At 46.8% G+C, this 23,373-nt stretch overlaps 1 protein-coding gene across 4 annotated transcripts in view; it reads left to right on the forward strand.

The window, feature by feature from the left end:
* The first annotated feature begins 19,878 nt into the window (after positions 1-19,878).
* Positions 19,879-23,373, forward strand: part of USP10 (ubiquitin specific peptidase 10) — an 84,773-nt gene continuing 81,278 nt past the window's right edge. For all 4 annotated transcript variants that reach the window (XR_013530238.1, XM_035282480.3, XM_008986317.4 and 1 more), the window contains exon 1: positions 19,879-19,990. Coding sequence is in view for 2 of the 4 variants with exons in the window: in XM_008986317.4 (XP_008984565.1) it covers positions 19,970-19,990 (21 nt within the window). In the remaining 2 variants the exon portion in view is untranslated. The remainder of the gene's footprint in view (positions 19,991-23,373) is intronic.

Below are 23,373 nucleotides of genomic sequence, written 5' to 3' on the forward strand. Positions count from 1 at the left end.
TCCAAGTGAGCCTTTGCTTTCGGTCATCTGTTCGTTTATTTGGTGAAAGAAATGCTGTTTCCACTGGGGATGCCAAGAAAAGGATGCGGTCAGACTGCTTCTAGCACCATCTTATCACCATGGAGAAGAGCTGGCCTAAGAATGGAGCCAACCCAAAAGAAGCAAGGGTGTGGCCGGGTGCAGTGGTTCAAGCCTGTAATCCCAGCACTTTGGGAGGCCGAGGCGGGTGGATCACTAGGTCAAGAGATCGAGACCATCCTGGTCAACATGGTGAAACCCCGTCTCTACTAAAAATACAAAAATTAGCTGGGCATGGTGGTGCATGCCTGTAATCCCAGCTACTTGGGAGGCTGAGGCAGGAGAATTGCCTGAACCCAGGAGGCAGAGGTTGCAGTGAGCCGAGATCGCGCCATTGCACTCCAGCCCTGGGTAAACCAGAGTGAAACTCCGTCTCAAAAAAGAAAAAGAAAGCAAGGATGTGAGGAGAAAGTAGCGTGCAGTCCCAGTGACATCATTTGAACCCTGGATCCAGCCATGCCTGAAGCCCTAGACTTTTAGGTCCAACAGACAATAACATTTCTTTTTCCTTACACTAGAGATGTGCTTCCGTCATTTGCAATCAAACAGTCCAGTCTAGACCATTTCATTTAAATATTTTTGAAGCATATTGTCAGACTCCCAGGAGAAGAATTAAACCGCTCATACCTCCACCAGAGCATGCGAGTCCCCACAGTTGGAGCAGACCTTGAGTCCTGTAGCTCTGCTGTAGGTTCCAACCAGACTTCCACCAAGGGCCTCGATCTCAGAATCCTTAATTTGTTTTGTTTGTTTTGTTTTGAGACAGGGTCACATCTCTCATCCAGGCTCTCATGACTCGCTACAGCCTCAAGCTCTTAGGCTCAAGTGATCCTTCCACCTCAGTCTCCTGAGTAGCCAAAACCACAGGCACGAACTGCCACACCGGCTATTTTGATATTTTTTGTAAAGATGGAGTCTCACCATGTTGCCCACGGTGGTCTCAATCCTCAATTTTGGAACTGGACAAGAGTGCAACGAATCATGCGTACGATGGTTAATTTCACCTGTCAAGGCCAGGTGCGGTGGCTCACGCCTGTAATCCCAGCACTTTGGGAGGCTGAGGCAGGTGGATCACCTGAGGTCAGGAATTCGAGACCAGTCTGGCCAACATGGTGAAACCCCATCTCAAAAAATAAAAATAAAAATAAAAAAATTCACCTGTCAACTTGATCGAATCAAGGTGCTGAGATGTCTGGACACAGCTTACCCTGGGTGTGTCTGCAGGGGCATTTCTCTACAAGAGGAACACTTGAGCTGGTGGACTTTGGAAAGCAGACTGTCCTCCTAATGTGGATGCGCCTCATCCAATTAGTGGGAGGCCTGAATAGAACAAAAGGGAGAACTCTCTGTCCCCACCTGTCTTTGAGGCAGGACATTGGTCTTTCTTGCACTTGGACTGTCACTTACATCCTATCGAGCCTTTAGACTGAAACAGGAATGACACCACCCGCTTTCCTGGCTATGCAGCTTGCAGAGGGCAGATGCCGGAACTCCTCAGCCTCTGTAATCATGTGAGCCAATTTCTTACCGTCAGTCTCTCTCTCTCTCTCTCTCTCTCTCTCTCTCTCTCTCTCTCTCTCTCTCTCCTCTCTATCTCTCTTTAAAAAAACAAAACAGTGTCTCGTTCTGTCACCCAGGCTGGAGTGCAGTGGCGCAATCTCGGTTCACTGCAACCTCCACTTCCTGGGTTCAAACAAGTCTCCTGTCTCAGCCTCCCAAGTAGCTGGAACTACAGATGTGTGCCATCAAGCCTGGCTAATTTTTAGTATTTTTAGTAGAGATAGGTTTTCACCATGTTGGCCAGGATGGTCTCGAACTCCTGATCTCAGGTGATCCACCGACCTCGGTCTCCCAGAGTGCTGCGATTACAGGTGTGAGCCACTGAGCTTGGCCGCCTGGCTAATTTTTAAACATTTTTTTTTTTTTTAAAGAAGGGGTCTCACTATGTTCCAGGCTGGTTTCAAACTCCTGGTTTCAAACAATCCTCCTCCTTGGTATCCCAGTGTGCTGAGATTACAGGCATGAGCCCCTGCCTTTATACACATATATCTCCCAATGGTTCTGTTTCTCTAGAGAACCCTGACTGACAGTGATAACTTGAAACATCTAGAAGACCTTGTGCATAAAGATGTTCATTAATATTCATGAGTAAACAATTTGAAATAATTGATATGCATGAAACTTGCACAGAACAGAATAAATCGCTTAAAGTAATGTTTGTGAGGACTTTTTCGTTTTAGTTAAATGGAAAAATTATTTCACTTGTGCTATGGAAAGGCCAGAACACAAAAATCAGATAGCCCATAATAATAATAATAAGCTTTTGGCCGGGCAGGGTGGCTCACGCCTGTAATCCCAGCACTTTGGGAGGCCACGGCAGTTGGATCACCTGAGGTCAGGAATTCGAGACCAGCCTGCTCAACCCAACATGGTGAAACCCCGTCTCTACTAAAAGTACAAAAAACTAGCCAGGCGTGGTGGTGGGCAACTGTAATCCCAACTACTCGGGAGGCCGGGGCAGGAGAATTGCTTGAATCCTGGAGGTGGAAGTTGCAGTGAGCTAAAATCATGCCGCTGCACCCCAGCCTGGGTGACAAGAGCAAAACTCCATCTCAAATAATAATAAAAATAACACTCTCATTTCCTGAGCAGGAGCTACGTGCTGACACCGCCTTGGCTGACATGGGCATCTCTGAACTGAATGGCATTATCACCATTGCGTTCAAAATGTCAAGAGAAAAGATGCGGAGCTTATTATGTTAGAGCAAAACGCCAACAGTGTTTGTCTGAAAAGAAATCTTTTTTTTCCTTCTTTCCACCTTGTTTTACCCTCTTGACCACAAATTGCTTCTACATTTGGACAGAATTAAAACAAACTGGATTTTAAAAGTAATATGGCGCCTCAGTCTTCTGCCTCAGCCCTTCCTCCACGTTGTGTAAGATCACGGTACTCAGGCCGGGTGCGGTGGCTCATGCCTGTAATCCCAGCACTTTGGGAGGCCGAGGCGGGTGGATCACTAGGTCAAGAGATCGAGACCATCCTGGTCAACATGGTGAAACCCCGTCTCTACTAAAAATACAAAAATTAGCTGGGCGTGGTGGCGTGTGCCTGTAATCCCAGCTACTCAGGAGGCTGAGGCAGGAGAATTGCTTGAACCCAGGAGGCAGAGGTGGTGAGCCAAGATCCTGCCATTGCACTCCAGCCTGGGTAACAAGAGCGAAACTCCGCCTCAAAAAAAAAAAAAAAAGATCATGGTACTCATGGTGGTAGCCGATGACAGGTGGTAGGATGACCCTCGCCCCTCCCCGGAGGTTGTCAACCACGGAATCTTCCCATGAAGTTAAATTGGAAATTAGTGTGTAACTAATGTATCAGTAGTGCTGCCAGCAGCAACATTATCTCATATGCAAATCAGTTTTATTTCATCATAGTGCAAGCCCAGCATAGTAATTACCTATCAAGTGGTAATTATGCTTTTATTATTTCTTTAAACTTTCATTAAAAGAAAGCATCTTAAATTGGAAAGAAACAATCCATGTCACAAGCCAGTTAGTCAAAAAATGTGTGTCTGTTTGGAGGTCCCAGGATGATCATCCTAACACCCTGCCTGGTTAAACACTTACCATGCAGCGGGCATCTGGAAAAGCACTTTGCATCGGATACCTCAGTATGTATTTCTCACCGCCATGCCAGGAGGTGCATCCCGTTATCACAAAATTACAGAGAAAGAAACACAGACTCAGAGAAATTCAATAGCTTCTCAAGGGGGCAAAGCTAGAATTTAAGGCTAGGGGCACTTAACACAGAAGCCAGGGGAGGCAGGAAGCGGTGGCTCATGCCTGTAATCACAGCGCCTTAGGAGACTGAGGTGGAAAGATCCCTTGAGCCCAGGAGTTCAAGACAAGCCTAGGCAACATAATGAGACCTAATCTCCACTAAAAAAAAAAAAAAAAAAAATTAGCTGGGTGTGGTGGCATATACCTGTAGTCTCAGCTATGGGGAGGAGGCTGAGGTGGGAGGATTGCTTGAGCCCCGGAGGGTAAGGTTGCGGTGAGGTGTGATCACACCACTGCACTCCAGCTGGGGTGACAGAACAGGACCCTGTCTCAAAGTGACAGATAGATAGATAGATAGATAGATAGATAGATAGATAGATGACATAAATAGATGCTAGATAGATAGATACGGATATAGATAGATATAAATAGATAGAGCATCAATCTGACTCTGTGATCAAATGATGCAAGGTAGGAGGTGTAAAGGGAAGAACTGTCTGATAGTCGTCTGTGGGTACCTCCAAGGGTCTTTGACTTGCATATTTAAAGTTCCTAAAGGAAGTCCGGGGATTTTACCCACTGTGCTGCATGGCCAGGAGGGATGTGGGCTTCACCTCCCTGCTATGCTTTCCACAAAAGCATGCAGATAGAAATGAAGGAGAAGGACCAGGGCACGCCAGCCTGGGTGACAGAGCGTGACTCCGTCTCAAAAAAAATACATATACCAAACTTGGGATATTGAATGCCCTTTGGATGTCATACAAAATTACTGCATTGTCCCTGAGTCAGCCTAAAGGTCATCGGACTCAAAACGGCAGAACTTCTCAAACCTGAGTGCACCTCCGGACTCCTGGAGGATGTGCTAAACCCGGAGCGCTGGTCTGCTCCTGGTGTATCCAAGTCAGTGGGTCTGGGGTCATCCCAGGTATTTCCCTTCCTCGTAGCTCTTGGTGGATAATGCTGCTGGTCCAGGGCCCACACTTGAAGATCCACAGCTCTGAGGTCTTCCGGAGCAAGGATCAGAAAACTTCCTGAAAAGGGAAGTGCTCAGGCACACCCATCTGTTTACATATTGTCCATATTAGCTTTGTAATAACAGGTAGAGGCCAGATTCGGCCCACGGGCCATGGTACTTCACTGTTCTAGAGAGATGCAATGTTTAAAACTTATTATATACTAGTAGGGCCTAGACTCTGCAAAGTTAGATGTTTACTCGTAGAATAGTTTTTGTTCGTTTTTGTTCCGTAGAGATGGAAACTGTTTCCATCTGGAAAAAAAACATAATTTCCAGTGTTGTCATTTTATTGCCTTGGAGGGCATTTACCTTCTTGTGTTATACTTCACAATTTTATTCCAGCAGTTTTTTTGTTTGTTTGCTTTTGAGACAGAGTCTGTCTCTATCGCCCAGGCTCGAGTGCAGTGGTGTGATCTTGGCTCACTGCAACCTCCACCTCCCGGGTTCAAGCGATTCTCTTGCCTCAGGCTCCCAGGTAGTTGGGATTACAGGAGCCCACCACCATACCCGGCTAATTTTTGTATTTTTAGTAGAGACAGGGTTTCACTGTGTAGGCCGGGCTGGTCTTGAACTCCTGAGCTCGTGATCCACCAGCCTCAGCCTCCCAAAGTGCTGGGATTACAAATGTGAGCCACCACGCCCAGCCTTTTTTGTTTTTAAAGACAGAGTTTTGCTCTGTCGCCCAGGCTGGAGTGCAGTAGCACGATCTCAGCTCACTGCAACCTCCACCTCCCTGGTTCAAACAATATCCCTGTGTCAGCCTCCCTAGTAGCTGAGATTACAGGCTCACACCACCACGCCCTGCTAATTTTATTTTTAGTAAAGGCGAGGTTTCACCATGTTGGCCAGACTGGTCTTGAACTCATGACCTCAGGCAATCAGCCCTCTTCGGCATTCTTTCATTAACTGTGCAGACGATCTCTGACTTATGACAGTTTGACTTAACAATTTTTTGACTTTACAACAGATTTATTGGGACATTAAATGCATTTTTGACTTAAGATATTTTCAACTCACCATTGGCTTATTGGGATATAACCCCACTGGAAGTTAAGGAGTGTCTGTTATACCTCAGTCTCTTGTATCTTCCTTTGGACCACTTGACTGCCCTGGTGGGTCTCGCATTAATGAGTTAAGTGAATTTCTGTCGTGTGTTCACTATATATTTGCATGAAGTGTTTGTTTTGTTTTGTTTTTTGAGTTGGAGTCTCACGCTGCTACCCAGGCTGGAGTGCAATGGTATGATCATGGGTCAGGCAGGAGGATCACCGGAGGTCAGGAGTTCAAGACCAGCCTGACCAATATGGTGAAACCCCATCTACTAAAAATACAAAAATTAGCCCAGCGTGGTGGCATGTACCTGTAGCCCCAGCTACTTGGGAGGCTGAGGCAGGAGAATCTCTTGAACCTGGGAGATGGAGGTTGCAGTGAGCTGAGGTTGTACCACGGCACTCCAGCCTCGGCAAAAGAGTGAGACTCCATCTCAAAATAAAATCAAATGATAAAAACTAAACGTCACTGAATATCTTTTATTTATTTATTTATTGAGACAGAGTTTCGCTCTTGCTACCCAGGCTGGAGTGCAACGGCGGGATTTCAGCTCACCGCAACCTCCACCTCCTGGGTTCAGGTAATTCTCCTGCGGAACTGGGATTACAGGCACGCGTCACCATGCCCAGCTAATTTTTTGTATTTTTTTTTTAGTAGAGATGGGGTTTCACCATGTTGACCAGGATGGTCTCGATCTCTTCACCTCGTGATCCACCCACCTTGACCTCCCAAAGTGCTGAGATTATAGGCGTGAGCTCATATTGGTGGCTCATGCCTGTAATTCCAGCACTTTGGGAAGCTGAGAAAGATGGATCACTTGAGATCAGGCATTTAAGACCAGCCTGACCAACATGGTGAAACCCAAACTCTACTAAAAATACAAAAAAATAGCCGGGCGTGGTGGTGGGCACCTGTAATCCCAGCTACTGGGGAGGCTGAGGTGGAAGAGTCCCTTGAACCTGGGAAGCAAAGGTTGCAGTGAGCTGAGATGGCACCACTGCACTCCAGCCTGGGCAACAGAGTGAGACTCTGTCTAAAAAAAAAAAACCAAAAAGCAAAAACCATTGCAGGATATCGCAGTAGGACGTTGCTGGAATCCGGGAAAGATTCAAGGTGTTTCTCACTAGCGGGATATCTCTCCAATCTGAAAAACCTAGTCTGTCCTGGCGGGGAAAGGGAGTCTCTACCCAGGAGAAAACATATAGATGGTTTTTGAGGGCATGAAGCTTGTTTGCCTCCCTGCTGGAGACTTTAGCTACCCTTCAAATGTTCTTTGGGGCCTCGGCTTATGACTAATTCATCCAATATTAGTTGAGCTGTCGTCACATGTCAGAGATCATGCCTTGCATTACGGCTACAATAGAAAGCAAGACCTACGTGATCCCCACTTCCCCAAGGTCATGATCGTTAGGGCAGACCCAGAAAACCATGTGGCTTTGACTCACCCGTGTATAATAGGACCAAACAAATAAACAGAAAAAACCATCTCCTGCTCAATTTCATTAGCATTAAGCGGCATCCTTTCTGAGCAGTGACAGCGGTTGGGAAACTTGTGCGGGTTGCCCCAGCTAAGATGTAAAAGACTCACCATCTGCCAAGTCATTGCTTAGTTATTCGCTTAATATAATAAAGTCAGGGAAAGGTCAGTTAAGAAATAAACACTTCACCAGGCGCGGTGGCTCACGCCTGTAATCCCAGCACTTTGGGAGGCTGAGGCATGTGGATCACGAGGTCAGGAGATCGAGACCATCCTGGTCAACATGGTGAAACCCCGTCTCTACTAAAAATACAAAAAATTAGCTGGGCATGGTGGCGTGTGCCTGTAATCCCAGCTACTCAGGAGGCTGAGGCAGGAGAATTGCCTGAACCCGGGAGGCGGAGGTTGCGGTGAGCCGAGATCGCGCCATTGCACTCCAGCCTGGGTAACAAGAGCGAAACTCCGTCTCAAAAAAAAAAAAAAAATAGAAAGAAGCACTTCACGGCAGTGCTCTCAATGATGGTGAGATGCTGGAAACGAACAAGCTACCCGTCTAACAGTATGTGCCGAGAGCAAGAATGTACATCTGTGCATTGATATGGTTTGTTTGTGTCCCCACCCAACTCTCATCTTGGATTATAGCTCGGGTAATTTCCACGTGTCCTGGGAGGGATGCAGTGGGAGGTAACTGAATCATGGGGTTGGGTTTTCCCTGTGCTGTTCTCATCACAGTGAATAAGTTTCATGAGATCTGATGGTTTTATAAAGGGCAGTTCCCTTGCACATGCTCTCTTGCCTGCCACCATGTAAGACGTGACTGCTTCTCCTTCACCTTCCACCATGATTGAGACCTTTCCAAACCTGCTTCTTTCTTCCCTTCCTTCCTTCTTTCCTTCCTTCTTTCCTTCCTTCCTCCCTCCCTTCTTCCCTCCCTCCCTCCCTCCCTCCCTCCCTCTCTCTCTCTCTCTCTCTCTCACTCTCTCTCTCTCTCTCTCTCTCTCTCTCGCTGTTGCTCTCTCTCTCTTTCTTTCTTCTTTATTTTTGAGATGGAGTTTCACTCTGTCACCCAGGCTAGAGAGCAGTGGTGTGATCTATTTCAGCTCACTGCAACCTCCGCTCTCTCAGTTCAAGCAATTCTCCTGCCTCAGCTTCCTGAGGAGCTGGAATTACAGGCATGCGTCACCATGTATGGCTAATTTTTGTATTTTTAGTAGAGATGGAGTTTTGCCATGTTGGCCAGGCTGGTCTCAAACTCCTGACCTCAGGTGATCTCCACCCACCTCAGCCTCCCAAAGTGTTGGTATTATAGGCGCGAGCAACCGCGCCCAGTCTAAACCTCTTTTTCTTTATAAATTACCCAGTCTCAGGTATTTCTTCATAGCAGTATGAAAACGGACTAAAACAGCCACATAGAATCTGTCTGTGTCCACATTTATCTACTACTATCTACATTCTCAATTTACCAGCAGAGATTCTCGTAACATCCTATTAAGTGCAATATCCTACTGTTTCACCCTTATTCCTCCCAGGCTACTCTGCATGCTGCAGCCAGAGGGATCCTGTTCAAACCTCTGTCTGCTCCTGTCCCTCCTGGTTCCTTAGTTTACAGGCAGCGATCTTTGTTCCCTCCGTGTGTCCTCCCTCCCTCCTAAGGCAGGTTGCTGAGCTGAGTTTGATGTTGCTGTTTAATGATAAACAGATTTCAGATAACACATCTGCACAGAGTGAGCTGTAATTCAGGGCTTAAATGGACCACCTGAAATCTGATTCAGCTCTGGAGGAAACATTGTCTGTGCTGGTTTCATTACATGATGTAGAGACAGAGCCAACAGGAAGCAGGCACGTGGCAATGGAGACAGATCGAAGCAGTTGGCGCAACAACGTATGCATTTTGTTCAACTTACCCCCATTTCTTTGGCATCTAATATTTCCACGTAGTAGGAGCTCAGCACACTTCTTTTTTTTTTTTTTCTGAGACGGAGTCTCATTGTGTCATCAGGCTGGAGTGCAGTGGAATGGTCTTCTTGTGCCCCAGCCTCTAGAGTAGCTGGGACTACAGGCACACACCACCACACCCAGCTAATTTATTATTTTTTTGAATTTTTAGTAGAGATGGGGTTTTTAGCCAGGATGGTCTCAATCTCCTGACTTCATTATCCGCCTGCCTCGGCCTCCCAAAGTGCTGGGATTACAGGCATAAGACACCACGCCTGGCTGCACACTTTTTGATTTTTATTTATTATATTTTTGAGACAGAGTCTTACTCTGTTGCCCAGGCTGGCGTGCAATGGCATGATCTTGGCTCACTGCAACCTCTGCCTCCTGGGTTCAAGTGATTTTCTTGCCTCAGCCTCTCGAGTAGCTGAGATTAAAAGCATACACCACCACGCCCAGCTAAATTTTTGTATTTTTAGTAGAGCTGGTGTTTCACCACCTTGGTCAGGCTGGTCTTGAGCTCCTGACCTTAAGTGATCCACCCACCTTGGCCTCCCAAAGTGCTGGGATTACAGGCACGAACCCCCATGCCTCACCTGCTCACCACGCTTTTGTCAAATGAATAAATACGAGTAAATAAATGAGAGATGCATATAAAGGGTTTAATCTGAGTGCTTGACAGACAGCACTCAGTAAACGGTTCACATTATTACAAGACCAGACCCCTGCCCAATTAGCCAGTGCCACCTCTGCCAAGACTCCTTGGCTCTCCCTGGAAACTCAGCTGCAACTCCACCCCTGCACCTCGGAGGTGCTGGGTGAACTTCCCTGGTTTTTCTGGATCACCCTTCTCTCCATTCCTTTATGCCACACCCTCGCCCTGAGGGTCCCTCAGTAGTGATCGGCTTCTTGGGGTAACTTTGCTGACGTTTCTCCACGTACCTCAGTTTACCCTACCATAGCTGACGTACACCATCTCACTTAATCCTGTTAGAAAGGCTTCAATACCTCCATGCCACAAACGAAGAAAAGGCTTCCAGGAGCAGCCTTGCCCACAGCTTACCTGCTGCTGAGTGGGAGAGCTGGGAACTGAGCTCAGACCCTGGGACTCCAGAGTCTACTTTGTAAATTCCCATCACATCCATGATAACAACAAGCTTTACAAAATCAAACAATCAGTGTTTGTGCTAGAATGCTGGGGTCAGAGTCATGGATTATTTTTTCTTCAAAATTGTATAATTCTGTTAAAATAATCAACTTGCCTTTAAAGTAGAAAAATATACTTTTTTTTTTGGTAGGCTGAGATTTAAAGAATGCTTTTTTTCCCTGGGTGGTCTGGCAAAGAAGGGAGAAACCTACATAACATGAAAATTGATGAAAAACAAGAAATTCTCGGCTAAGTGGGAAAAGGAAGGCTTTGTAAGGGCGACTGGATCAAGAACAACAAAGGGGCATTAAATAATCATGTCACCATTTCTCACTGATAATACGAACACACTGTGTGTCATTTCACGTGACCGAAGTCGCCGTCACCTTCACCGTCTCTGCTGATCTCAGTGTCTACTCAGGACTCAGCAGCAGGGCTTTCTTCCTTACGTAGGAACCAAGTTACAGAAAATTAGTGACTTCTCCAAGGTCTTAGAGTGACTTGGAGACTGAATTAAGAATGGAATCCAGGCAGGCACAGTGGCTCATGCCTGTAATCCCAGCACTTTGGAAGGCCTAGGTAGGTAGATCACTTGAGTCCAGGAGTTCAAGAACAGCCTGGGCAACATAGTGAGACCTTGTCTCCACAAAAAGTAAACAAAATTAGGTGGGTGTGGTGGCGTGTGTCTGTAGTCTCAGCTACTTTGGAGACTGAGGCACGAGAATCACTTGAGCCCAGGAGGTAGAGATTACAGTGAGCCAAGATGGCACCACTGCACTCCTGCTTGGGTGACAGAGTGAGACCCTGTTAAAAAAAAAAAAAGAAAGAAAGAATGGAATCTAGATCAATAATGTGTCTTTTATTTTCTTCTTACTCCCCCTCCTTTTTTTTTGAGACGGAGTTTCACTCTTGTTGCCCAGGCTAGAGGGCAGTGGTGCCATCGCAGCTCATTGCAACTTCTGCCTTCCAGTTTCAAGCAATTCTCCTGCCTCAGACTTCTGAGTAGTGGGGATTACAGGTGCCGACCACCATGCCTGGCTATTTTTGTATTTATAGTAAAGACAGAGTTTCACCATGTTGGCCAGGCTGGTCTCGAACTCCTGACCTTGTGATCTGTCCGCCTCAGCCTCCCCAAGTTCTGGGATTATAGGTGTGAGCCACTATGCATGGCCTTACTCCCTTTCTTAAGGAGTTTTTTCTCCTGGCCAGTCTTTGAAGATGGTGGTGCCTAAATTTGGTCCATTGGCTGGCAGGGGCAGAGACAAGGGAAATGAGTAAAATGCGTAAGTGAGGAACTGCATTATATAGATCGTTACTCAAGAAGAGATATTAGCTCTGTGAGTTCTGCCACCAAAACTAAAAGAGAGAGCAAAAGAATTAGGCCAGGCGCGGTGGCTCACACCTGTAATCCTAGCACTTTGGGAGGCCGAGGTGGGTGGATCACCTGAGGTCAGGAGTTCAAGACCAGCCTGGCCACCATGGTGAAACCCCATCTTTAAAAAAATAAATAAAAATAATTAGAAGAACAACAACAAAAAAGAGGGGGGTCTAGTCCATTCAACAGGTCTTCAACGAGCAAAGAGATCCAAGCGAGGCTCAGGTGAGAGGCAGGGCTGTGCGCTTCCTCCACAGGTCCCCCCTCCTTCCTAGGGCCGGTTGCTGAGCTGACTTTGATGCTGGTGTTTAACAATAAACAGATTTCAGATAACACATCCCTGCAGAGCAAGCTGTAATTCAGGGCTCCCATGGGCCACCTGAAATTTGATTCAGCTCTGGAGGAAAAATTGTCTGTGTTGGTTTTACTACATGACAGACAGAGCCAAACAGGAAAGCAGGCATGTGAAGACAGGAACAGAGACTGGAGCCATGATGCGACAAGCTGAGGATCGCCAAGGATGGCCGGCTGCACCAGAAGCCGGGAGATGGCCCGCAGCAGCGTCCTCCTTGGCGCCTCCAGAGGGAGCGGGTTCTGGACTCTGGCCTCCAGAGCTGTGAGAATACATTTGTGTTGCTTTAAACCTTCTAGTTTGTGGTTATGACAGCAGCCACAGGAAACAGCCACTAGGCTGGTTCTTTTCTGGGACATATGGGACTACTCTTACGTGCAGTTGTGTCCCAAGGACTCCTGATGGCCTTACTGAAACTTTTAGAAAACTGCTCTACAGTAAAAGCCTCTTTTCCCAGCCCTCTGCCTTCCCACTCTCCTCTGCAGGGGCCAGCCCCACAGCCTGCCGGACAATCTCCCGTCTCTGTCTATCCCTCCTCTTTCCCTCCTGGGCCTTTTTCTTCTTCCCTCTTGGTCCCTGCTTCTCAGAGGACTGCGACTAACAAAGGCACCCATAAATCAGATTCAATAGCTACCAAGATAGGCAATGTTCACTTTGTCAATTCCTCTTTTCTTCCTGTTACGTCCTCAGATATTTTAAAGCAAATCCCATACCTTATATCATTTCATTCTCTACATATTTCAGAGTACATCTCTTAAAACCAGGAGGATTTTCTTATATAAAAACCGTGATGTCGGCCAGGCGCGGTGGCTCTCACCTGTAATCTCAGCACTTTGGGAGGCCGAGGTGGGCGGCTCACAAGGTCGAGAGATCTAGACTATCCTGGCCAACATGGTGAAACCCCGATGCTACAAAAAATACAAAAATTAGCTGGGTTTGGTAGCGTTCCCGTAGCCCCAGCTACTCAGGAGGCTGGGGCAGGAGAATCGGGAGGTGGAGGCTGCAGTGAGCTGAGATGGCACCACTGCACTCCAGTCTGGTGATGGCGAGACTCGGTCTCAAAACAAACATATAAACAAAAAAACCCAAAAAACCCCACAATGTCATGATTATACCTAACACATGTATTGGTACTTCCTTGATATTTGTCAGGCCTCACCTACAGTCTCTAAATTGTCTCAAACATGTGTTTTCAGGCCGGGCGCAGTGGCTCACGCCTGTAATCTCAGCACTTTGGGAGGCCGTGGCAGGTGGATCGTGAGGCCAGGAGTTTGAGACCAGCCTGGACAACATAGTGAAATCTCGTCTCCACCAAAAAAAATACAAAAAATTAGCTGGGTGCAGTGGTGGGTGCCTGTAATCCCAGCTACTCGGGAGACTGAGACAGGAGAATCGCTTGAACCAGGAGTCGGAGGTTGCAGTGAGCCCAAATCGCTCCACTGTACTTCAGCCCAGGTGACAGTGTGAGACTCCATCTCAAAAAAAAAAAAAAAAAAATTGTTGGGATGACCTCCTGCTGGAAAGGATAAAGAATGAAATGAAAAACAGAAAAAAATTATTGCTGTTTTTGTGAGTTGTATCTGTTGTTGCTTACCATAGTAGAAATAAAAACTGAAACATTACAAAAGAATATCAATTTATTTTAAATATAATACACAAATAAAAATAAAAAACATAAACATAAATAACATCTTTTAAATGAAAAACAACTATACTCCAAAACAAAACATTTTGGTGAAAGGAGTGGCATTATTTTATATTTTTGCAAAGTTTTATAAGTCTGGGCCAGGAGGCGGCTCACACCTGTAATCCCAGCACGGTGGGAGATCAAGGAGGGAGGATTGCTTGAGCTCAGGAGTGAGACTGGCCTGGGATTACAGGCATGAGCCACTGCGCCTGGCCCCACTGGCTTATCTTATAGTTTGAATGGATCTTTTACTCATGCGTAATTTTATAACACCAGTCATTTGGAAAACATTGATTCACTGAGTTAGGCACAGCTTCAAAATGTTGAAGCATTCTCTCTCTGTTTATTTGTGGTTACAGACATAAAGATGGCAACAGTAGGCACTACGGACTACTCAAAGCGGGAGGGAGAGAGGCTGGCAAGTGCTGAAAAACTGACCGTTGGGTCCTATGCTTAGCGCCTCGGTGGCAAGATCATTCCTAGCCCAAACTCAGCATCATGCAGTAAACCCACGGCACAAACCTGCTCAGGTACCTCCTGAATCTGAAAGTTGAAAAAAAGTTTCATTTGTTACTATTACCGCCACTCTCATTAGAAAAGTCTCTAAGAAGTGGATCGCTGTCCAACTCCCAACGGTGGATACAAGTGTCCCCAAATTCTAATTTTTGTTTGAAAGAAAGCTTGAATTTTATCATTGGCAATAAATGCTGTCAAATGCACTAAGCCCTTCCTGTTCAAACCTCACCTTCCCTTCTAAGGACTCTGGGAATAATAACAACAATTTTCACCATTTATCAAGCTCTTGATGTATGCTGGACACCTTGTTAAGCAATTTGCATCTGTTACCTTAGCATGTTCCTTTTCACAGTATCTCTGGAGGTATTTTTTTTTGAGACGGAGTTTCGCTCTTGTTACCCAGGCTGGAGTGCAATGGCGCCATCTCGGCTCACCGCAACCTCCGCCTCCTGGGTTCAGGCAATTCTCCTGCCTCAGCCTCCTGAGTAGCTGGGATTACAGGCACTTGCTACTGTACCCAGCTAATTTTCTGTATTTTTAGTAGAGATGGGGTTTCACCATGTTGACCAGGATGGTCTCGATCTCTTGACCTCGTGATCCACCCACCTGGGCCTCCCAAAGTGCTGGGATTACAGGCGTATTATTTCTTCCATTTTGCAGATGAGGAAACTGAGGTCCTGAGATGTTAGGTACTTGCTTAAGGCTACACAATTACTGGCATTCCTTTATACTTTCAGAGTTTGAGAAAAGAACTCTTGGGAAATACCTAGCCATCAAGATCTATCTCAAATGTTACCTCCCTGGGAAGCCTTATTCCCAACCTGGACAATGAGAAAAACTCCCTTACCATTTGTTGAATGGTAGTGGAAAAACACCAGGCACCAGGCACCAGGCGAAGTAGCTCCCTCCTGTAATCCCAGCACCTTGGGAGGTTGAGGCAAGGGGATCACTTGAGGTTGGGAGTTCGAGACCAGCCTGGCCAACATGGTAAAACCCTGTTTTACCACTAAAAATACAAAGTTTAGCTGGCATAGTGGTGCATGCCTGTAATCCCAGCTACTTGGGTGGCTGAAGCAGGAGAATAGTTTGAACCCGGGAGGCAGAGGTTGCAGTGAGCCGAAATCACGGTGCTATACTTCAGCCTGGGCAACAGAGTGAAACTCCATCTCAAAATAAATAAATAAATAAATAATAAAAATTAAAAACGAACAAATAAAAGCACCAGGCAGCACACTCCACGTGCTAGCTCCATCACTTCATTTTCTCCTGGCAACAGGCTTCTGGAACAGGTGGTGTTACTTCCCTAGTCAGAGTTTCCTATTGTTGCTGGAACAAATCACAGAATTTACCGGCTTAAATCAACATAGTTTTTTGTTTTAAAGTTCTGTAGCTCAGAAGACTTATGGGCCTATATCAAGGTGTAAGGAAGGCAACGTTCCTTCTGGAAGCTCTAGGAGGAAATGCTTGTCCTTGTCTAGCTCCTGGAGGTCACCCCCATTCCTTGGCTGCTGGCACCTTCCTCTGTTTTCAAAACCAGTAGCGCAGCCTCTTCAAATCTCTCCCTCCCTCCTGCTCCTTCTCTTTTCACATCTCCTTGTGACCTGACTCTCTTGCCCCTCCTTCTTTCCCTCATAAGGACCCTTGTAATTACATGGGACCCACCAGTCATAATTAGATTATTTCCCAGGATAACCCATCTCAAGGCCCTTAACATTATCACGTCTGCAATGTTCCTTTTGCCATGTAAAGTAATAGATTCACAGGTTCTGGGGTTGGGGCATGAGCATCTTTGAGTGGGGGGCGTTTTTCTGCCCATCACACCACCTTCTACAGAAGATTAACAGACAACTTAGGCAACTTCCCCAGGTTCACACAGCCAGTGAGTGGGGGATTCCAGATTTGAACTTGAGCCTTTCGTGACTCCCAGACCTAGGCCATTATCCCTAGACTCGTGGGAGAAACCAGGTGTATTCGTTTATTGTCATGCTGCTAATAAAGACATACCCAAGGCTGGGTAATTTATAAAGGAAAGAGATTTAATGGACTCACAGTTGCACATGGCTGGGGAGGCCTCTCAATCATGGTGGAAGGTGAATGAGGAGCAAAGTCACGTCTAACATGGCAGCAGGCAAGAGAGCTTGTGCAGCAGCACTCCTGTTTATAAAACCGTTAAGAGGCTCAGTGGCTCATGCCTGTAATCCTAGCACTTTGGGAGGCCGAGGCAGGAGGATTGCTTGAGGTCAGGAGTTCAAGATCAGCCTGACCAACATGGTGAAGCCCCATTTTTACTAAAAATACAAAAAATTAGCCTGGAGTGGTGTCACATGCCTGTAGTCCCAGCTACTCTGAAGGCTGAGACAGGAGAATCACTTGAATCCAGGAGGTAGAGGTTGTGGTGAGCTGAGATGGTGCCACTGCACTCCAGCCTGGGTGACAGAGCAAGACTGTCTCAAAAACAAAAACAAACAAACACAAAAAACACCAACTAAACACACAGACACACAACACACACACACACACACACACACACACACACCCCATTAGATCTCATGAGACTCATTCACTACCACCAGAACAATATGGGGGAAAACCACAACGATTTCATTATCTCCACCTGGCGCCACCGTCGGCGCATGGAGATCATTACAATTCAAGGTGGGACTGGGCTGGGAACACAGCTGCAGTGTATCACCAGGGTCTGCTAAGCACTGCAGGCCTGAGTGCTGCTCGTATTGTCCTTTTAACATCTATTTCTTTGTATTGAAGACATGTGTTATATCTATGTGAATTATTTGAAAATGAAGACTGGGATCTTTTGTTTATTATCACATTTATTTGTTGTTCAAGTAACTATGATAAAAATCAGACAGACGACTCTAAACCACCAGTGAGTTTCATGTCCCCCCGTTTCTATCCATGTGCAGACATCACTTCTCCATGGTTACAGTCATAGTATAGACACTATATTGTACTGTTTTCCCCAATTTTTTGTTATGAAACTTTTCAAACATAGAGAAAAGCTGAAATATATAGCACCAGTTAGAGCCAACAACTGTAAATGTTTTGCCATCTCGCTTACCCTCCCTGAATGTTTATGTGTGTGTATGATTTTATCTTTTGTTGAACCATTAAACAACAGTTTGCAGGCATTACGGTCTTCACTCCTAAATTCTTCAGAATGCATCTCCTCACAATAAGAACATCCTCTCAATGAGTACAGTATCATTATTACACTATAAAATCATCAATAATTCAGGCCAAGGGCCAGACATGGTGGCTCATGCCTGTAATCCCAGCAGTTTGGGAGGCCGAGGCAGGCAGATTACAAGGTAAAGAGTTCAAGACGGGCCTGGCCAACACAGTGAAACCCTATCTTTAGTAAAAATACAAAAATTAGGCAGGCATAGTGGCGTGTGCCTATAGTCCCAGCTACTTGGGAGGCTGAGGCAGGAGAATCGCTTGAAAGGAGGTAGAAATTGTGGTGAGGTGAGACCTCACCAGTACATCCCAGCCTGGGCAACAGAGCGAGACTCCATTTCAAAAAACTGTAATGATAATTCAGGCTGGGCACAGTGGCTCATGCCTGTAATCCCAGCACTTTGGGAGGCCAAGGTGGTAGATCATGAGGTCAGGAGGTCAGGACCAGCCTGACCAATGTGGTGAAACCCCATCTATGCTAAAAATACAAAAATTAGTCGGGTGTGGTGGCAGGTACCTGTAGTCCCAGCTACTCAGGAGGTTGAAGAGGCATGGGAATTGCTTGAACCCGAAAAGTGGAGGCTGCAGTGAGCCAAGATCATGCCACTGCACTCCAGTCTAGGGGACAGAGTAAAACCCGGTCAAAAATAAAAAAAACTCCATTTCAAAAAAAAAAAAAAAGAAAAAAAAATACCAATAATTCACTAAGATCACTTATATTCAACCCATATTTAAACATCTCTGATTGTCAACAAATAAACAATAAAACCAGTTTAAACGACATATCAGGATCCAAGCAAGATTGACACATTGTATCAGGTTATGTGTTTCTAGCTCTTCTATTTTGGAACGACCCCTCCCTGCAACTTATATTTTTCTTTTTCTTTTTTTTTTTTTTGTGAGACAGAGACTTGCTCTGTTGCCCAGGCTGGAGTGCAGTGGCACAATCTCAGCTCACTGCAACCTCCACCTCCCTGGTTCAAGCGATCCTCCCACCTCAGCCTCCCAAGTAGCTGGGACTATACATGGGTGCGCCACTACAACCCACTAATTTTTGTATTTTTAGTAGAGATGGGGTTTCACCATATTGGCCAGGCCTGGCTGGTTTCTAACTCCTGACCTCAAGTGATCTGCCCGCCTCGGCCTTCCAAAGTGCTGGGATTAAAGATGGGAGCCACTGTGCCCGGCCCACTTACATTTTTCATGGCATCGCATTTATGAAGAGACCAGGCCCCTATTTCATGCAAGGTGGGAATGGATCTTCCTGTTAATCCCCTCAGCTTAGGGTTGGGTCTAGCAAGAGTAGACTCTCTGTAGGTGTTTGTTGAACAAATGAAACCAGTGATAATGGTTATTAACGACAATCACGGTAGCCAATTTTTATTGACTGTTCTCTTGGCCAGTCTGCTCACATTAATCTTGTTTGAACCTCGCAGAAATCTTACTCGTGACAGATTTGTCTTATTCACAGGTGAGGAGACCAAGGCTTAGGAAAGGGAAGATGCCTGTCTGAATCACAGCTCGAAAAGGGGCCAGAACCCAAGGGTGGACCCACCGGCTGGAAAACGCTGCAGTCAGGCAGGGGCCCTTTTTTCTTGAAGAATGAATGAATCAACAAACCCAAGGCTAGTTTGCCTGTGCACACGCACGGACGTGTGCAATACGTAGCACTTGGCAGGCCTCGCGTCAAGCACTTTACCCGTGCTTTTACTCCCTACGTTTTGTTTTCCTGTTTTGCTTTTCTCCCTTAATGCCTAGCAAAAGGCGTGGCCCAGACGCCCGGGTAGGACTTAGGGTGTAAATGAAGAGGGAACAAATGAATGAATGGGCGGCAAAGGGATCTTCATAAACCAGACCCTCCTCCGGGATCTTCTGCGAACACTCCCGAGGCCCCGGCCCAGGGACGCCAAGGGTGACTCGTGGGCCCCGTGCCGACCTCAGGAGGCAGCTCCCGGGCTCCGGGCGCCCAGGTAACCCCCAGCAGGTGTGGGAGCCGGGGCCTGCCAGCGCCTCGGCGTTGCCACCTCCACGTGCCTGCCCTCTCTCCTTCCGGCTCCGCAGCCAGGCCCTGGCGGGCTCCTAGTGTGCAGCTGCGCGGCCGCTTCCGCCCGATGGGCTCGGTGCTCAGAGACCCAGCAGGTCCAAACGCGGCGGGGAAGGTCCGCGGCCCAGCCGGCGCACGCCCACCTGTCGCCCGCGCAGGCGCAGCACCGCGCCGGCCTCCCCGCGCCCCGCGGCGGGCGGCCAGTGCGCAGGCGCGGCGGCCGATGTGAGTGTGTATGTGCGGGCGAGAAGATGGCGGCGGCGGGGGAAGCAGCGTGAGCAGCCGGAGGAGCGCCGAGTCCCATTGAAACGGGCCGCCATGGCCCTCCACAGTCCGCAGGTAGCCGCCGGCCCGCGCCTTCGGCCGGAAGGGGACCCGAGCCCAGGGCGAGCCGACGCCGCGGCGGGCGGGCGGGCTCCCGCACTCTGCCCGGAGCGAGCGTGTGGGAGTGGGGGAGGGCGCCGGGACACGCTGCCCGGGCCTAGGCCGGAGCCACCCGCCGCTTCTGCGCACGCCGCGCCTTCGTCCTCCAGAGTTGCCTGGGCCCCCTAGTCCCGGGGAGGCAGAAGGGCGGGGGCTCCGGGCCCCGCCTGGGGAGGGCGTGGGGGGTGCCGAAGGGGTTAATCTCCCCGGGGCTGGACCGCGGGGCGAGCCCGGGGTGTGGAGTGGGGCCCTCCCCGCCGCGCCGGCCCGGGGAGGCGGCTCGGGGGCTCCGGGAGTCTCCTGGAGCGGCAAGAGCCCCAGGGCAGCTCAGGTTGCTGCCTCTGCCCGGAGCGAGCCTTAAAGATTTCAGGGTGCCCTGTTGCCCCCTTGCTCCAAAAGCCTTCCTTGTGAGCTCGATTGTTGACGCGGGGGTTGCTGATTTTCTGGTTTTTAGATAGAAGTCGCTGAGTGCGGCCTTAGGCTACTGGTGAAAACAAAACTCGAAATAAGTCGCAAGGACTGTACTTGTACTTGCATTTGAGTGACATCCCTTGCACGAATCCATCCCAGCCAGGCTGACACTAACGCACCCTGCCTGAACGGTATCTAAAGCTTAGGGGCCTTTTACAATAATCCTGTAGTGGAAAGAAAGAGCTCTTTTTGGGAGATGTGCGTGGAGAGTTAAGCTCCTCTCCTCTCCCACCCTTTCTCCCCCCTCCGCCATTATAATTATTCTGAGCGAAAATCGGCATGATACAATTTGTCAAGCTTGCTTTAGACTGCCAATTTGTTGACCTCTAGTCCCTATAAATTGTTGCATACTCTCAAACCATCTCAATGTGCATTTATATTAAATATGGGGAAATGAAACAAAGTAGCCACTGGGAAACCTGGTGGCAAGTAAAATTGTAACCCTACATAAGCACCTGGGTCTTGTTGCTCTTTTGCAGATAAAGTCAACCTGACTAGACGTCATTTGAAAAACGATTTTCGTAACTGTTGAAATGAATCCGTGTTGTGGAATCTACAACGCGAAAACTTTTAAAAATTAGGTCTTAATGAGAAGCTTCAATTTTGTTCAATTTGCCCTAGTTCAATTGGCATCGGAGCATCGTCCCGTTAATGCTTTGCTCCCTTGTACATTTACTTTTGTAAGTAGTATGGTTCTTTGCACCAAAAAAGGGATTCGCAGTTGAATAATTTTTACAAATGTATAACTCCAGAGATTTTCTTAAGAGATTTGGTGTATTTAGCTTTGTTTAGATTTATTTAAGAAAAGATCTGACGTTTGATTTTTTTCTCAACTTAAATACTAATTCGCCTACTGTTAAAATTGGTATGAATAAGTATAAAGGTCATTATGAATTAATGTGTAATATTCATTGTGATTTTTGACAAGAAGAAAGCGTCTTTAGGCATAACTCTATTTAATAAGCATCAGTCACAGTTGAAGGCTGATTGAAATGTTAGTGGAGATGGATAATATGTAAATTGTAATTTCGTTGCTTTAATTGTCCCAGTGTTTACGTGTTTTTTTTTTTTTTTTTTAATTATTATTATTATTTGAGATGGAGTCTCCCTCCTTGGCCAGGCCGAAGTGCAGTGGCACAATCTCGGCTCAATGCAGTCTTCATCTCCTGGGCTCAAGCCTTTCATCCTGCCTCAGCCTCCCGAGTCGCTGGGGTTACAGGTGTGCATCACCACAGCCAGCTAATTTTTTAGTAGAGGCGGGGATTCACGGTGTTGGCCAGGATGGTCTGATTTCCTGACCTCGTGAGACACCTCGCCCGCCCTGTATTTATGTTTCATGCGGCAGCATTAGCTATATGCATCTTCAGAGAATTGGAGTAGCAAAAGTTGGCTCAACATAAATGTTAGCAACACTTTGGGTTTATTCTTTTAAAGTGTGATTTAAATGCTTTTAAGTTCTAGCGTGAAGAAAGTAGCAAAGGAGATAGTTTAATTTCTCAAAATTTTCTTTTTCTTTTTTTTGAGATGGAGTTTCGCTCTTGTTGCTCAGGCTGCAGTGCGATGGCGCCATCTCTGCTCACTGCAACCTCCACCTCCCGGGTTCAAATGATTCTCCTGCCTCAGCCTCTCCGGGTACAGGCGCCAGCCACCATGCCCAGCTAATTTTTTTGTATTTTTATTATACTCGGGGTTTCACCATGTTGGCCAGGCTGGTCTGGAACTCTTGGCCTCAGGTGATCCACCACTTCAGCCTCGCAAAGTGCTGGGATTACAGGTGTGAGCCACCGCCAGGTCGATTTCTCATAATTTTCATTTTCAAAGAATAGTAATGGAAACAAATAATGGAATTATGTATGACAGGATTTAGTTACTGGTTCCTGCCTGAATCATTCTGAGCGTTTTCAAAAATTTGTTTTATTTGGTTGCCAACTACCCGAAAAGTCTTGCAGCCTTAATGGCCATTCATGCATTCAGCAAATACTGATTGTTCTCATGTGCTAAGTGCCATGATATGCATATTACACTTGTTTTTGTTGGGAATAACAGCTACAAATTCGAGGTCTTATTTTAAAATTGGTTCGTTAAAGTTAAATTTGTCAGTAAGAATAATGGGACCTGGAAAAAGTTAAAAATGTTTATAGGCCGGCACAGTGGCTCACGCCTGTAATCCCAGCACTTTGGGAGGTGGAGATGCTTGGATTACTTGAGGAGGTCAGGAGTTCAAGACCAGCGTGGCCAACATGGTGAAACCCCGATCTCTACTAAAAATACAAGAATTAGCCAGGCGTGGTGGCACACCTGTAATACCAGCTATTCGGGAAACCGAGTTAGGAGAATCACTTGAACCTGGGAGGTGGGGGTTGCAGTGAGCCGAGATCACACCACTGCACTCCAGCCTGGGTTACAAGAGGGAAACGCCATCTCAAATAAATAAAAATAAGTAAATAAAACAAAAATGTTTCTAGGTTAGTAACCCTATTTCCAGTTATTAGGAAGTGTTGATTGATCCCTTTTGCCTGTATTGAAGTGTAATAGTGAAACATTTGGAAACATTTTGAGGACAATAGCTTTCAACATTTTAGCAAAAACAAGAGAACTTAACAGTTGAAGTGTTAAGTCCAAGTGAATTTCTCTGTCACTGACGGGCCGATGCCGATGAAATGATTTGGGGTAATTTGAAGCTACCACTTTTGCCTTACACCTGAAAAAATGTTTGTGATTATTGATGTCATTTTATAGTGAAATCTCCAGAATAATGCTTCCTACACCCAAGTTGAATATCATGCAGTTGGCTCCTGTCCTTGTCTCTGCATAGACTCAACCCAGTC

Source organism: Callithrix jacchus, chromosome 20 (assembly GCF_049354715.1).
Source record: "Callithrix jacchus isolate 240 chromosome 20, calJac240_pri, whole genome shotgun sequence".
NCBI lineage: Eukaryota > Metazoa > Chordata > Mammalia > Primates > Cebidae > Callithrix > Callithrix jacchus.